Source organism: Gambusia affinis, linkage group LG15 (assembly GCF_019740435.1).
Source record: "Gambusia affinis linkage group LG15, SWU_Gaff_1.0, whole genome shotgun sequence".
Taxonomy (NCBI): domain Eukaryota; kingdom Metazoa; phylum Chordata; class Actinopteri; order Cyprinodontiformes; family Poeciliidae; genus Gambusia; species Gambusia affinis.
In genome coordinates, this window is record NC_057882.1 from 26,262,843 (window position 1) to 26,280,237 (window position 17,395).

At 40.5% G+C, this 17,395-nt stretch overlaps 1 protein-coding gene across 3 annotated transcripts; it reads left to right on the plus strand.

Annotated features, from left to right (window-relative positions):
- The first annotated feature begins 249 nt into the window (after nucleotides 1–249).
- On the plus strand, nucleotides 250–16,463 carry LOC122845266 (pterin-4-alpha-carbinolamine dehydratase 2-like). 3 transcript variants are annotated; one of them, XM_044141470.1, is made up of 5 exons: nucleotides 276–470; nucleotides 1,871–2,002; nucleotides 11,172–11,252; nucleotides 15,847–15,938; nucleotides 16,062–16,453. In XM_044141470.1, exons 1-5 carry the CDS (start codon nucleotides 369–371, stop codon nucleotides 16,102–16,104), a joined length of 450 nt encoding a protein of 149 aa, XP_043997405.1. In that variant the 5' UTR covers nucleotides 276–368; the 3' UTR covers nucleotides 16,105–16,453. The 3 variants fall into 3 exon arrangements, with proteins under 3 accessions (XP_043997406.1, XP_043997407.1, XP_043997405.1); XM_044141471.1 differs by lacking the exon at nucleotides 16,062–16,453 and having other exon boundaries at nucleotides 250–470; nucleotides 15,847–16,037; XM_044141472.1 differs by lacking the exon at nucleotides 11,172–11,252 and having other exon boundaries at nucleotides 273–470; nucleotides 16,062–16,463.
- The last annotated feature ends 932 nt before the right edge of the window (nucleotides 16,464–17,395 follow it).

Below are 17,395 nucleotides of genomic sequence, written 5' to 3' on the forward strand. Positions count from 1 at the left end.
TATGAAATAAGTAATTTAAATATGAATAAATAAAGTAAATTAATTGACTTAAGTGTAAATAAATAAAATTATTTGGTGACCATTAGTTATCCCCTGTGAGAATGAATGTTCTGAAATTAAAGGTCAGATGTAAAAGTAAAAAAAAGTCAATGAACTGTTTCTATTGCTCTATACAAATCATTTTAAAAACTACGTGTTTGCATTTACTTTTTTACTTTTATTTTTACTAGTTTTTGTGTGAGCTGACGCCTTTCGGGTGATTTTGATCAGGCAGTGAGGTGAACAGCTACGTTAAACTTGAGTCAGGACCTCGGAGAACGCGCGTCTGCGCAGAACAGGTTGTAAAGGGTAAATAAAGTGAAATAGACATGTTTGCGTTAACGTCCATCCTGAGGACGAGCAGCTTTCGGTCCTGCAGCCGGCTGAGCTGCTTAAGGAAACCTCCACTCCACAGAATCTACTCTAAAATGGTGAGAGCAAGAGCCGCGGTTTTCTGTTAGCATTTATGCTAATTAGCGTATTTAAAAGACGAGAGTTCTTATCCCGACGGTGTTTCTTCATGGGGGAAAGTTTGTAGAAGTAGCGGCGTATGTCGCATTTAGTTGTGTCATGATGAGAAAACGAATTTTTTTTATTACTCTAGCTTTATTTTATTATTTTCTGTCATGTTCGTGTAACATTTATTTAAAATCTCTCTGGGCTTCTGTTAATTTTATAATATCGCGCAAGAGTTTGGGAATAAGGAACTAAGTACACAATTTAAGAAACTTACAGCGCGGTGAAAAAGACATTTGAAATCACAATATTAGGAGTTTATAACAATAAAATACAGAGAAACATGCACGACAAAGTAAATGCACTGTATCTGAAATAGTATCTCAGATTTTATTAGGAAATGTGATCAACGGAATTGACAGGTACATATTTACAGGGAAACACCTCCACCTACTGGAGACTAAACTAACTGCACTCAGGTGTCCACAAAATAAAACACGAATGGATCAAACAGGACAATAATACAATACATTTATACTAATAACTGACACTTTAAAAACTAATGCATCCTTTAGGTTGGTGTTAAAACATATCTAGTAACATCTCATGATGCAGCAGCTTCCAATTTATTAAAGGCGACTCACTTTTGATCATAAATCTGAACACTTGCCTTAATTAATTTAAAGAATTACATTATCTTCTGTATCTAAATATGCACATATACTGTAGAAAACTGCGATAGCTTTCTCCTATAATGAAGAAATCAAATTATTGCAATCTAATAATGTGATTAACATTAAGGTTGAATCCAATTCCTTGCTATTTATTTTTGTTTTAGTTTAGTACACCTGCCACATCCTAATTGTTTTATTATGATCCTTGTAGCCAGATCGGTTTAAATATATGCTATTGATACAAAAAATATAAAAAAGAAATATTATTTAGACAAGTAATTTTAAATGAGTCCTGTAAATGTACCCTTTTATTGCAGTAATTTTAACCAAAGCAGCATATATTATGTTTTATTTACAGAATAATTTAATAGTAGCTAGTGCATAAGGAGTCTCAAATAACAAATATTGCAAATAGTACAGATATTATTTGTGCAAACATTTTCTCATCACAAAAGCCTAAACAATAAATCTTAACATGGAAAAAAAATATAAATAAATATAAATGAACTTTTTCTTCATTTTTGGAAAAGCACTGTAAACTGCAGAGGAAATGCCAAGATGAGCAGTGTTACTCTGACTGCTGCCACGAGGCTTTTGCTGCTCAGCAGTTAGAATTCTCAAGGAAATCCAGTAAAACGGAGCCTGAACTTGTTGGTAAAAATGTTTGATTTTAATAACTGAGTGCGGCTTGTTGTGTCCAGTCGTCAGACTCTCATTGGCTGAGCCCGGCAGACCGGGATCAGCTGGTGATGGAGCTGCGGGCGACAGGCTGGATGGAGGTGGAGGACCGCGACGCCATCTTCAAGGAGCTGCACTTTAAAACGTTTAATCAGGTCTGTGGCTTTATGCGTGTTTTCATATTGCCTCTTCTGAGGAATGTTTTTATTTGAATTTTTTACTAAAATGTTGAGTCAGAGGGCTGCAAATTCAAAAAACCGACATTTTTCTGATCAGTTAATGCACCATCACAGCGACATCACAGTGCAGAAGCCGAATGTATTAACTGTGAGGGATTGTTTGTAATAAAATGTGTTTTATTTGGTACGAACAATGCATTTGTCAAAATGCTTTTCTCATTTGTCGTCTCTTCATAATCCTAAATTTGTCCTGCTAAAAACAAATAAAGGCTATAAAATGACTTAACTACACTTGTTTTGCCAATAAGTACAAAAACTACAATCAAAACAAGGAACTATAACACAGTTATCATAAGAAGTGTAAAAAGTAAAATTGTACTTATCAAAGTTTAAGAAAGTAAAAAAAAAAAGTGGTAGTTTGACTTTGTCATTTTGCTCGTTTACTGCTTTTAAAAAATATATTTTTTGCACTTTTGGTCATCCATACCTGAATTTGTGCATTCCTGTGAGCCGTGGAGAGATTTCTGTCAGCAGAAAACATGAAGGCTGAACATTAAACCACAAAGTTTAATCCGTTTCCACCTTCTGTCTACATCAGGGTGGAAACGATTGGTCAAATTAATTATGATTAATCGGTAATTTAAGTAATCGTCAACTAATTTTGTAATCGATTAATTGTTAATGGAGCATACAAACCAAGAAAAAGACAATTTCCTTAAAGAAGAACACAGTCATAGCCCATGTTATGTCAAAACTACAAAATATACATTTTGCATTTAAGATAAAAAACGTTTTCTGTAATTTGTACACTCGGAGTTTTGGGTGGAACAAATTTACAAACAATTTTGTAACTTTAAATGTAAAATGTGATTATTTCCTCTGAGGGTTCTGTTCTTTCAGCAAATGTTTTTTTTTTATAAAAATCTGTATACTCCAGTTAATTAATTGATTACTAAATTAGTTGATGATTATTCCAGTAATTGATTAATCGTTTCAGCCCTACGTTGGACAATAAAAGATTTATATTTGGAGTCCTACTGCATGCCTCTTGCAGTAAAATAAACAGAAAGTCTAACATAACTTTCTTGTTTTCTTTTTAATCAGCCTCCTGTTTAAAATCGTTTTTTAAATCATCTCAGGGCCACTTAGTGGACTTCCCCTAATCCGCCGTTAACTGCTCCAGCCACTAACGGCGCCTGTTTTTACACTTCCTGCCGTTTGAAGTCAGAGGCGCGTTTGGTCGTCCTCCCCCTCCGGATCCTCTTACCCGACACGTCAGGCCGCATTAGGCGGAGACTCGCCAGGCGGCCAGTTGGCAGCAATTTGGGTTTTGATCAGAATGATTTCTTTCACAAACAATGAAATTAGTTAAAATGTCTCATCTGGTTTGCAAACCACTAACAACCTGCAGTGGATGTCCCTCTCCTCTGCCTATGGCTGCCTCTTCTCGTCTCTTGTTTCCTTCTGGAAGATGAGCTCATGTTGTTCCAATTTTGGTTGTTGGCGTCTCTCTGTTTTGTCTTGAGGGCCGTGTTTCGGTCCACGGTGTTTTCGCTCTCATGGCTGCACTTAAAGGGCTTTTAAAACGACGAGCGCTGACGAGGAGCGACATGCTGGCTGATTTCCATTCGCCACTTATCTAAAGACATCAAGTCCACGAAATCAGATCCCACAAGAGTTTATAATGGAAATAACAAACCCCCTTTTCTGCTTTGAAGCGCCTCCTCATGTGATCACCAGGGGGCGCCAGAGCTGCAGTTAAAAAAGCAAAACGACATTCGTGCTCATTTTTAGGCTGAAATGACTCAGATTATTGCAAATGGAAAGTGTCATAATGTTTGTTGGTGGCACTGAATTTGAGAAGGGATTTTTCTTGTATTTTTCTTACATCAAATTCTTGTTTAACCAGGTTTGGGTGTTGAGGAGAATCCCTGCAACCACATGTGATTCTGCTCAGAAACATGCATGTTTTTCTGTTTTTGTTGTTTTAAGTTGCAGCCGCTGATGCTGTTTACACACAGTTTAAAGATTGGCCATCTGCTCTACGTTTCTGTGAATAAAGCAGAAACAGTCATATGAAACGGAGGTGAGCTGTGCATGCTCAACTGTTGTTATGTTAGCTGAGGTTGACAACAATGGCATTCCTTCATTTTCCCACATAAACTCGCTCCTGCAGCAGTGGGACAGCTGCTGCTGCTGCTGCTGCTGCTGCTGAAGCTGCTGAAGCTGCTGCTGCTGCTGCTGCTGAAGCTGCTGCTGCTGCTGCTGAAGCTGCTGCTGCTGAAGCTGCTGAAGCTGCTGCTGAAGCTGCTGAAGCTGCTGCTGCTGCTGCTGCTGCTGCTGCTGCTGAAGCTGCTGCTGCTGCTGCTGAAGCTGCTGCTGCTGCTGCTGCTGAAGCTGCTGCTGAAGCTGCTGCTGCTGCTGCTGCTGCTGCTGCTGCTGCTGCTGCTGAAGCTGCTGCTGCTGCTGCTGAAGCTGCTGCTGCTGCTGCTGAAGCTGCTGAAGCTGCTGCTGAAGCTGCTGCTGCTGCTGAAGCTGCTGCTGAAGCTGCTGCTGCTGAAGCTGCTGCTGCTGCTGCTGAAGCTGCTGCTGCTGCTGCTGAAGCTGCTGCTGCTGCTGCTGAAGCTGCTGCTGCTGCTGCTGAAGCTGCTGCTGCTGAAGCTGCTGCTGCTGAAGCTGAAGCCTCTGGATCTGAAAAATTGTCTGCTGTGTTTCAAGTTTAACCTGTAAAGTCAACAAGGAAACTGGGGGATGTAAAAATCCATAATAACAAAAACTAAATGAAGTTTTTTCTGCCAAATCAAATCAAACTATTTTTGTTTTTACATAAAAGTCATATAAATATTAAAAAGAACATATAATTAAAGTGTTTAACAGCTTTGTTTAATGATTGCTTTGTTAAGCTTTCTAAAAATATTGAATTTATTTAATTACTTGTGTAATAAGGAGCTTTATTACTAATCTAAATTTTATGAAGCTGCACACAAAGGAAGAGTTTAAATTTAATACCTCAGACTTCCTAGTTGCAAAACTTTCTTACATTATTCATGAATCTATTTTATTTACTCTTTATGAAGCATGTCTAAAATATTTCAAAGGAAATGAGAAGCTGAAATAATTTGGTGCAGCGCTTCCTGACACGCTATTGGCTGTTGTCTAGACAGGAGCCAATCCAGGAGCAGCTTGTTTCCCCTCGGCTCTGATTGGCTGAACATGAGGAAGGCTGCAGATGTTAGCTTCTGCGCTAAAACGGTTTCATGGAGCTTATTGCTGAATAATCTGGTAGATTTGGAGTCTGAACTGTTAGAATCAATCAATCTTTTTTAGATTCAAACATTGACTGAATGATTTTTCCACCATGTTTCTATTATTTTAATCTTTTACATAACATTGAGACCTGTTGGTGTTTTATTGATATTAGGCCTGTAGGGGGCGCCGTTTAGTTCAATAGGTTAAAAGAGAAAGCGATGACCTTCGACCTTCAGCTCTGTTTGGACGTTTTGTCTCAATCTGTTTTAAATTTTGTTGCTTAAAATAAAATAAATCCTGAATCTTTGTTGCTTTTGTATATTTATTGACACAATCTTTTGTTAGTTTAAAAGTTGTACTTTAATTTCTATTTCTATTTTCTGTTTGTTGTTTCCAAAATTCTCAGATTATTTATATTATTCAATGAAATGTGGAGAATTTTCAATAGAAGAGAAAACTGTCAGGTTTTTACATTTTCTTAGAAAAACAGAGCGCCTTCAGTCAGAGGCTTCTTCAAATTGACCGTAACACAGACTGCTACTGGAAATTTATCCTACCAGCAAGCAGAAATGAGTTGCATTTAATTTCTCTTTGGGATCAATAAAGTTCCTTTGAATTTGATTTGAAGGTTTTTATTTTTCAAAAGCTGAAAATGTTCAACTTTTCTACAAAATTCCTGAGATTAAATATTAAAATTTTCCACTATTGGAGCTCAGAAATGTCCATGTTTTTCTAGAAAATCTCTGGAATTAATTTTAAAGAAAGTTGGTGGAGATTTGCTCCTATTTTCTGTCTCGCTGTCGTTGTCTCTCCGTCAGCCAGCTGGCCGACGCTGGAGGCTCGTTTGGGCTGAAACATCAGAGGTGTGGTCCTGATCCTCATCATGGGTGCAGCGTTCTCCCGTTCTGCCGCCGCAGAGCGAAGGTGATGTGTGTGATGCGGCGGCGTAGGGCTGAGTGCGCGGTGTGAACGTGTCTGGCTGCAGGAGGCGCAGTCTGCAGCCACTTAGCCTGGCGATGCGTCGCTAAGCCTCTGCAGCGCACCGGGCGGCCAAAAGCCCATCTGTAAATAACAGACATGTGTTTGAAACTGAGTCCGCGGCCGCAAGCAGAGCGAGAACAGCGCCTCGCTCCGACGTCAAATTATTTCATCCAGTGTTGTATGACAATCACGCTCTAATAGCTCCAAAACGGCTCCTCCTGCAGGCGGCTGGTTCTGGTTATTGGGGATGGAGGCTCTGCATAACCTCACGTCAAATTATCTGAGTCTGACAGCTGCAGCTGCTGGAGTCGGCCGAGGGACGGCCGCCTCGCCGGCTGACCTGCCGCCTGCCCAAGAGTGGCCCAAACAATACAAACGGCCTAAACAAAGCACTTTAAGAGAGAGAGCCCTTGACCTCTGTTGACTTGCTGGCTGGGAGGCGGTTTTTATTTTCATCTGGGCCCAAGTGGAGGATGTTGAGACGCTTACTGGCCCTGAGGGACAAACGCTCCATTTTCACAGCATTTCTGCTTTTTCAAAACTAATTCTAATCTTTTTCTATCTGTAGGGAGAAATTACAGATTATTTTCTTCTCATGAACTTTAAAATATTTTTCTTTGCAGAAAATTCACTTCCTGTAGTTTGTGCCTCAGTAGGCCTACAAATGTTTTATAGAAATAATTGACATCTAATTTAGTCATCAATTAATCATTAATACAGACTAAAACACTAACGAAACACCCAGAGCCGCAACTAAAACAAAACTGGACAACATATTTAATCATTTGCATTTAAGATAAAAATAATCTTGTTTGTAAAAATGTTCAGCATAAAAAGCTCAAATCTCAGTTTTAGTTTTACAACACAAAGAAGTCGAGTGGAAAAAAATTGATTTTTAATATTTTCGTTTCATTCCCTGAAGTCAAAACTTTGCAGAACCAAATTTATCTGGGATGTTTCAGTTTTTCCACATCTGAAACTTTTCATCCATTCTTTGATCAAGCTCAGAGTAAACACTGAAACCTCAGGATGTTTTCCTCTTTTGGTCCGGTCGACCCGGTTCTACTGGAACCAGAACTTCTCCAGCTGCTGTGGTTCTGAGTCAAACCAACCTGTTCCCCTCCTGGCCTGTGGGGGCGCTGCACCAACAACCACTGAAGGAAACCACACAAAAACCTCTGAAGACACTGAGAGCAACTTCCTTCTTCACCAGATGGAAACAAGATGGAGGCGTCAGATTTTATCTCTTTAGTCTTTGGCTGAAGACCAGGAGACATTTCTGCTGCTAGCGCTAGGCTAGCACGTTAGCTTTGGTTGGATTTACCCAGAATGCCCTGTGATGTAGAACACTTCCTGCTTTTGGAGCGGTCTCTGGTCCACTTGGCGTTCACATTCAAAGTGAACCAGACTGAGGTTTAGAAGGTCAGAGGTCAGAGGTTGATCAGCGTTCACACCTCCGATCCAGCTGGACTCGACTGAATTAAGTTGAAACTTACAGTTTAAACTTTAAGTTTTTAGAAACATTTGACTGTTTCCCTTTCTGGTGAAAACCCAAACGGACGTTTTTACTCAGAAAAACTTCTGAATCTGAAGTAGTCGTGAGAAAGGCTGTAATGTTTTTTGTTTTATTGAGCCGGTTCAGTTCCGGTCCGTCCGTTCCGGAGAGTCAAATGCGAGATGTCAGAGTCCAGAACTAAAGAGCTGCTGGTGTTCTGAAGTGGGCGGCGTGCAGGAGCCCGACCTGGTACCGCCGAAGCGTTTCCTGTCCCCCGGCTCCCAGCAGCAGTTCAGCCTGAGATCGGCCCAGAGACACCAGACAAGTTTGGACAACACCTGACTCGGCCTGCTCCGCCGCCTCCATTACAGCCAATGAGCGCTGAGGAAAAGCAGAACGCCTCGCTCTGCTAATTGGAGCCTCTCGGGGTCAAGTTGCAGGAATATGTCAATTACTTAAATTGATCGGGAGACGGTTTCCTTGATAACCAATTTGATCGAGCTGCCGATCGAGTTACACGCATAGCAGCACGAGGGAACCAAACACGCCGTCTCAAAAATTGGTCTGCCACGCTAAAAACACTAAACCCAATTTCCTTTGTGAAGGTAATTCTGTTTGGTCCTGTCAGGTGGCGGATGGGGCCGCGGCCCGGCCCGTAAACAATGGCATTTCAGTTGATTTAATTAGGCACAGAGGAAGCATTTAGGGGCTTAATTGAGATTGCAGTGGGAAATTGCTCTGAAATAAGGCCTACCTGCGTTTCTTCCCCCTCTCTCTCTGGTCGGGGCGAGCAAGACGAGGGATTTCTCTCTCCTCTTTGTAGATAATTAGGATTACGGTAATCACTCCCTGGATGACCTGTGATTGGAGAGAGCTGCATACCGAAGCCTGAGGACGGTGGCTACAGTAGGTTTCCTTCTGTTCTCACATTTGAAATCATCCAGACGTCGGACGATTGGTCAGAAACCTGCAGAAATAAAGTTTCAGGATGTTTCTGTTCTGACAGGAAACTGATTAATTAGTTTGAATAAAACTCATTTTTATGGTTTCTTATAACGATTTAGAGCAACAACAAATGATTAATTCAAACCTTTATAATATTAGAAATATATTACAAAAATGCAAATAAACATTTTAAAATAAGAAAATAAACATTTTTATTGCCTAAAATAAAACCATAAACACAGCTTGTTTGAATCTGCAGCTAAAACCACATTTTTAACTTCAACGTGAGAAAATCTCAGCTGAACATCAACACTCTATAAATCTGATCGGTTTGTCATTTTGGGGATTCAGTTATTGATTAATGGATAGGAAAATAAAAAATAGGAGATTTTTCAGGAGTTTAGTGTTGTACATATTTACAGGCAGTTTTTTTATTTTTTAAATACAAAATGTTTGGTTTTGGCTCAGTTTCTGCTCAGCAAATGGTCTTTTCTTTTTTCTCCAGTTATTGATTAATTGATTACTAAATTAGTTGACAGCTGTTTTAATGATTGATTAATTTTAGGTTTGCTGAGAATTTAAATCTTATTGTTTCTTTTTTAAGTGTTTTGGTTTTGCTGCTGAATGTTTTCGTCTGTTGAGCAGAATGCTTTATTTCCCAGAGGAACAGGAATGGCGCCGTTCTTCCAGCCCACTGTCGCCTCATGCTTCAGATAACGATTCACTGCAGAGCGGCTCCCGGAGCTCCGGCATCCTGCAGGTTTCATTCTCTCCCTGCAGGTGGAAACAACTTTCCAGCAGGTCAATGTTCTTCTAACAGCCATCATTTGATGCAGGAGCGTTAAACCAGGGAGAGACTAAAACACGCAGGATGCAGTCGGCCCTCAGGGGCCACTTTGGGACCCACTTTGGGACCCACTTTGGGACCCACTTTGGGACCCACTTTGGGACCCACTTTGGGACCCACCTTGGGACCCACTTTGGGACCCACCTTGGGACCCACTTTGGGACCCACATTGGGACCCACTTTGGGACCCACTTTGGGACCCACCTTGGGACCCACTTTGGGACCCACCTTGGGACCCACTTTGGGACCCACATTGGGACCCACTTTGGGACCCACTTTGGGACCCACTTTGGGACCCACATTGGGACCCACCTTGGGACCCACTTTGGGACCCACCTTGGGACCCACTTTGGGACCCACCTTGGGACCCACTTTGGGACCCACATTGGGACCCACTTTGGGACCCACATTGGGACCCACTTTGGGACCCACTTTGGGACCCACCTTGGGACCCACTTTGGGACCCACCTTGGGACCCACTTTGGGACCCACCTTGGGACCCACTTTGGGACCCACATTGGGACCCACATTGGGACCCACCTTGGGACCCACTTTGGGACCCACATTGGGACCCACTTTGGGACCCACCTTGGGACCCACTTTGGGACCCACTTTGGGACCCACATTGGGACCCACTTTGGGACCCACTTTGGGACCCACCTTGGGACCCACTTTGGGACCCACTTTGGGACCCACCTTGGGACCCACTTTGGGACCCACTTTGGGACCCACCTTGGGGACTCCTGATCTACTGGATCAGAAACATTTTACCAGTTAGAATATGATGGTTGGATTTAACTATATTATATTATTTTATTGACTGTCATTAAATTAGGATTATTATTGGCTTGTTTGGGATTATTTGATATAATTTGAACCTTTTTGTCCTGTAAAAAGTGACTGGTGCTACATAACTACATAATTTCTTTCTACACTGAAAGAAATTAATGTTTCCAAACTGGGATTCATATTTTTACTGTCAAAATTAAAAATGGATATTTTAACAAGCTCTAGTTAAGTTTTAAACTCTGATTAAAACATTTCAACCTCTGTTTACCAATTATGACTTTTGAAGACAAAAAATACATTTTTAGGATATTTCTATTTATAAAATAGATAAATTTCCTCATGCTTGTTCTTTATGTTGGCCTAGTTCATACATTGAAATGTGCTTCAGTTTGTCTGAAGCACATTTAAAGTTGATTTTTGCAGAAGGTTGTTTTAAAAACCTTTTCTGTTTTAAGTCTTTCTGCTGCTCAGCAGAAACTGTACTATTCTCTGTCGTCCTTCCACTGAACTTTCTGTTAATGTGCTTGGACATTTGCAGTCAGCTGTAGTGTTTAGGTTGTCTGCTGGACATGACTGCAAAGATTTCTGGTCCTTTTTATGTCATATGATCATCTAGAAATATGAATTTATATTTTTATTTCATATAAAATCCATAATCATCAAAATGAACAAAAACAGTGAAAACATAAAACTTTAACTGATCTTTCTGTAGAATTACTCCAATGTACTTTTCAGTCTTTAGATGATAAACCCCTAAAAAGTACATAATTCAGTTTTTTTATTAGTATTTTCTGAACATAAAAGGCATTATAAAGTATAAAGTTTATTTTTCCCTGCAGGCGTTTGGCTTCATGTCTCGAGTCGCTCTGCAGGCGGAGAAGATGAACCATCATCCAGAGTGGTTCAACGTTTATAATAAGGTAAAACATTTAGAAGCCAAATGCTTTGGTTTAGCATCAGAATAATAATTCTGTTTGGTTCTCTACAAAACCCAGAAACTCTGAGATGAATCAACTGATTTTTAATTTTTTTTGAGGTCCAGAAATCTCTCCATCCAAACTCCTAAAATATTCTAAAAGTTGGAAATAAAAACTAGTTTCACCAGCAATCCTTTAGTTTTTCTCCTGAAACCTTTGCAGACATCCAGGCTGAACCGATTAATCAGATTACTCGATTATTGGAGTACTCATCTGATTTAGTAATCGATCGATCGTTAAGCCTTTGCTAAAAAGAGAAACACACTCAAATTGTATAAACATGCATTTTGGATTTAAGGTGGAAAAACTTTCTTTTTGTAATTTGTTTCACATGTTTTTGTGTTTATTTTTAGCTTTTATTGCATTTTAGGAAATATGTCCTTTTTCAATTAATAAACTTTAATTTAATTTAGTTTTTTGAGTGTTTTAATTTATTTCTAAGATATAGAAAAAAGCTTACATGAAAAATGAACAAAATGTGCCAATTTTGAATAATGGATTCCTGAAACACGGACGACTCGGGGAGTAACTAGTTCCATGTACTTGAGTATCTTTTTTTGAAGAAATGTATTTTTACTACGTAGTACTTGAGTAGTTTTATTCTAAAGTATTTTTACTCTGACTTGAGTCAAATTTCTGGATTTTCTTCCCACTGAATGAAAATCAAACATGTATTAACTAGAAACTCTCCAGACACAAACCTGCAGTTCTGATAAAAGTTTAACAGCTGATTTGGAAACATTTTATTTTATTTTTTGTTCCTTAAATGAATTTTTGTTGTTTTGGTTCTTAAAATACCAAACGTTCCACTTGACTTTACATTTTGGTCTGTCTGATGATGTAATTTTTAAATATTAAATGATAATCTGCTCAGTTACTCAGTACTAGAGTAGACTTTCTACATAATACTCTTTACTTTTAGTTGAGCATAATTTTCCGGAGCTCTTCCCGCCTCGTCAGTGATTTTTCCTCGGAGGAAGAGAAGTGCGAGACGCAGCCGGTCGGTGAAAATCTCTCGGCATTAGGCAGAATTAGCGTGCGGCGCAGCGCGGCTCTTTAGGAGGAATGCTGCTGCTAATCCACTCTTTATTAAAGCGGCTGCAGGTCTCGGCGCTCTGCTCCGGCACTGCGAGCCAAACCTGAACAAAATGCTTGATCCATTCTGAATTCATACTGAACATAAAGAAGTTCTGTTCGGTTTTCATGATTCGCTGAAGTGTGAAGAAAAATCCTGCGTAGGTTCGCCCTCGCTGGTTTAAGTTGCTCATCCGATCAGGGGTGTACTTACTTTTCCACAGCTCCTCCAGACCTTCATGCAATCTCTGAAAACCTCAAAGCCCCCAGGATTTTCTGACGTGTGTTTAACAAACACAAATCAAGTTGAGTTTTTCTATAATAATCTTGGTATCAAAATAAAGCTGAAACTTTGGAGACTCGATCAGAAACGTAAATATCACTGCAGAGGAAATGAGGATGGACAAAATCAGACTTTTTCAATGCAGACAGCATGTAAACCTTTTACAAATATATATATTACTGATTAAACTTTAAAATGATGTAGCTTAATGTTATCAAAGCTAAAGTTTAATCAGTAATACTTTTATAACAAATTTATGTCAGATCATAATTTCTTGGTTAATGTCAACTTGTTAGAAAGATATTTTGAATAAAGTCAACTTTGTATTAAAAGTTTCATGATTTACTGAATGACACTTTATGACAACAGTCATAAATATTCATGAAGACTAATTCATATTCATGAGTTCAGGTGTTACATCATGTTTACGACAGTGTCTTATTCACAACCCGTCAAATAAACTGTTACCATAAATTCAAACACATTTAGATGTTTAATTCAAAAATACCTAAACATTTTGCTTTGGTACCATTTATAAAAACATTGATGCACCGATCCAATATCAATATCTGCATCAATCTTGATAATGAAAATTATAGAGTATCCTGATGGTGTCGGCTGCTCTGACTGAACAAGTTAAAGTTGTTTTTACATGTTTGACCAAAATGGTGAATCTGTTGGTGTATTTAAGTTATCAAATAATTTTGTAGTTCAGTGCATTTATGTCTGTGTAAACAAAAAAGAAAAAAATGGTTCTGTATCAGTTGGTACTGAACCTCAGATATCGGTATGGAAAGAGGAAAAAGCCTTTTAAAATACCCACATTTCTTTTTTATTGAAATAGAATAAAAATATTAAGGGATTGTTGTGTATTTTTTGAAATCCAGTGTAAGAAAAATAAAATAAAAGTTACAACAAATTTTGGCACATTCAAGTGAAAAAACACAAATTAAGCCACTAAAATACATATTTATTTCTGGCACTGCCTGAGCTCCATATGGTGTCTTTTTGTTGAAGATACCCGACCTCTGACCTCGGTCCTGCAGAACCTTGGACATAAACTTGAACTTAAATACTTTTATCAGCTTCTAGAAGAGTCTCGTGTTTCCATGGAAACCAAAAGTGTTTATGTTTAACTGAGAGGAGCAAGAAGGAAGGAAGAGAAGTTTAAGGGTTAAGGTTTAAACAACAATGATCCAACAACAATGGAAGTTTTGTCCTGTTTCTGTTAAAACATTTACATGAAGACGTTCTAATTACAATCTTTGTTTACACAGTAACCGTACACATTGGAAACGTGTAATGCTCTCGCCACGCCACTAGTTGGTGCTAGGTTCTTTGACACTAAGTGCGCATGTATTTAAGAAAAATGTTCTACTTGAAAGCACGTCGATTCACAATCCCCCATCAGGTACCGTTCCCCCATCAGGTACCGTTCCCCCATCAGGTACCATTCCCCCATCAGGTACCGTTCCCCCATCAGGTACCGTTCCCCCATCAGGTACCGTTCCCCCATCAGGTACCGTTCCCCCATCCAGTACCGTTCCCCATCAGGTACCGTTCCCCCATCAGGTACCGTACCCCCATCAGGTACCGTTCCCCCATCAGGTACCGTTCCTCCATCTGGTACCGTTCCCCCATCAGGTACCGTTCCCCCATCCGGTACCGTTCCCCATCAGGTACCGTTCCCCCATCAGGTACCGTTCCCCCATCAGGTACCGTTCCCCCATCAGGTACCGTTCCCCCATCAGGTACCGTTCCCCCATCCGGTACCGTTCCCCATCAGGTACCGTTCCCCCATCAGGTACCGTTCCCCCATCAGGTACCGTTCCCCCATCCGGTACCGTTCCCCCATCAGGTACCGTTCCCCCATCCGGTACCGTTCCTCCATCTGGTACCGTTCCCCCATCAGGTACCGTTCCCCCATCCGGTACCGTTCCCCATCAGGTACCGTTCCCCCATCCGGTACCGTTCCCCCATCAGGTACCGTTCCCCCATCAGGTACCGTTCCCCCATCAGGTACCGTTCCCCCATCAGGTACTGTTCCCCATCCGGTACCGTTCCCCCATCAGGTACTGTTCCCCCATCTGGTACCGTTCCCCATCCGGGAACCGTTCCCCATCAGGTACCGTTCCCCCATCAGGTACCGTTCCCCCATCAGGTACCGTTCCCCCATCCGGTACCGTTCCCCCATCCGGTACCGTTCCCCCATCCGCTACCCCCATCCGCACCGTTCCCACATCCGGTACCGTTCCCCCATCCGGTACCGTTCCCCCATCCGGTACCGTTCCCCCATCCGGTACCGTACCCCCATCCGGTACCGTTCCCCCATCCGGTACCGTTCCCCCATCCGGTACCGTTCCCCCATCCGGTACCGTTCCCCCATCCGGTACCGTTCCCACATCCGGTACGTATCGTACGTTCCCCATCCGTACCGTTCCCCCATCCGGTACCGTTCCCCATCCGGTACCGTTCCACATCCGTACGTTCCCCCATCCGTACCGTTCCCCATCCGTACTGCCGTTCCCAATCCGGTACCGTTCCCCCATCCGGTACCGTTCCCCCATCCGGTACCGTTCCCCCATCCGGTACCGTACCCCCATCCGGTACCGTTCCCCCATCCGGTACCGTACCCCCATCCGGTACCGTTCCCCCATCAGGCACTGGAACCCGTTTTCATTCTGTACCGTTTCAGAGGAAACATTTGGTGGTTTCATGTAAATGTACAGAACAAAAGCAACAGAACTTCCATTGCCACCAGAAACTGTTGCCATGTAAACAGGGCCTAAATCTGTCCTGGTTCTGTCCTGGTTCTGGGCTTAAGGAAGTGGGTTTCTGAAGGTCTTTGAAAGATTTTCTTAAATGTTTTTTGCTTATTTAGATTTTTTTGTTCCATCAACGTTTTCAGAGGAATGTTTGTTTTAATATCTGCTTCACTAACATTTTATTTAAAAAATGAAATAAAGAATAAAAACAGAAACCTGGAGGTTGAGTTTACTTAAATCTGGGATTTTATAAATAAACACCTTTTCTGAACAAAAGGTTTTCATTCTGTGTAGTAAATAATCGTTTTTCTGGTGTATAAATGTAAATATTTCGGTGCATTTATGTAAAAGCAGCAGAAACTAAGTGCCATTTTGAACGTTTGCAACTGAAACGTTTGTGCTTCTGTTTCCTCAGGTCCAGATTACTCTGACCACTCATGACTGTGGAGGGATTTCTAAACGGGACGTCAAAATGGCCAAATTTATTGACAAAATTGCACTTTCAATGTAATGTCTGCAGACGTTGTTCTGAAGTGTAATTTTTAGTACATCATAGTTTTTCCACATCATTCTTTTTTTTTTATCAATAAAATGTGTGAAAATGGACCAAAATGAGGTTTTTTTCTTCAGATGCCTGATTCTGGATTTTTGGGTGGAAAGATTGCAGATTTGACTCCATTTTATCTCCGACTTCTTGATTTTGGCAGCATTTCTCCTTGCAGAAGGTAATAAAATAAATTGTGAATACTTTTTCTGCGTGGGACTTGGCAGGAAACGACTTGTTCCTGACTCCGTCCTCCTACAGAGTCGTATTTTTTTGTTTTGGCTTCGCAGGTTGGAGCAAATGAAGGACCCCTTGAACTTTTCCCTCTTTTTTATGTATTTACTGGGATTCTTCGATAGGTCAACATGAAGTGGTGCATAACTGCAAAGTGGAAGAAAAATGGCGTACAAATAAGAAATCTGGAAACTGCTCAGCGTTTGCATTCAATCACTTTCACTTCTATTCCTCTAAACCAGGGGTCTCAAACTCCAGTCCTGGAGGGCCGCAGTCCTCGAGGGCCCCGGTCCTCGAGGGCCCCGGTCCTGCAGCTTTTAGATGAGCCTCTGCTGCACCTGAACAGAATAATTAAGTTCTGGAGAAATGGTCTACACAAGGTGGAGGTAATTAAGACATTTCATTCCAGAGTTTTGTACCTGTGGCTCATCTAAAACCTGCAGGACTGGAGTTTGAGACCCCTGATCTAAATAATTTCTGGATAAACTGCATAAAACATAATTTTATAAACTGTTATTCTGCTGGTTATGAAAAATCTGAATTTAGAAAACAAAATTTGAGTCTTTTTAGGATTAAATCTGTGCATAAAGCAGCTTTTCACTCTCATTTTATTCATCAACCCGGTTCCATCACATGCAGATGAAACTGGAACAACTCAGAAAAATATTTTCAAAACTTTATCTAATCATATTTTTTGACAAAGTTCATTTAAACATTTCAAACACAAAATTTCCAGATTTTAACATTTATGTTTAAATGTATCGTAGAAATTTAGAACTGATAATTTACACTCATTTTTTAAAACTTGCTTAAGTTGAAAAGAAGAAGAAATTTTTATTTCTTATGTTTTGAGGTTAGAGTTTAACTTCAAGATGGCAGGAAAATGTCTATGAAACAGATCCACGTGTTTGAGTTTTATTTATTATGAAGCTAAATGTTTTTTATTTATGTCTTGGAAACGAAAAGATAAACTAGTTGCAGCGTTTCTCATTTGGCACAACATCTACTTGATGGTTGTTTTCCTTAATCTCGCTCCCGTCCCTCCAGCCAAAACGTTGGCAAAGGCAGCAACAATTTATCTTTACTTCTAGAAACACAAAAAGAGAGAAATGGTTTTAAATGAGTTCATCAGTCACAGATAATTATTTCAAAAGCCAAATCCAGATTTGAATCTGAGAAAATTGGA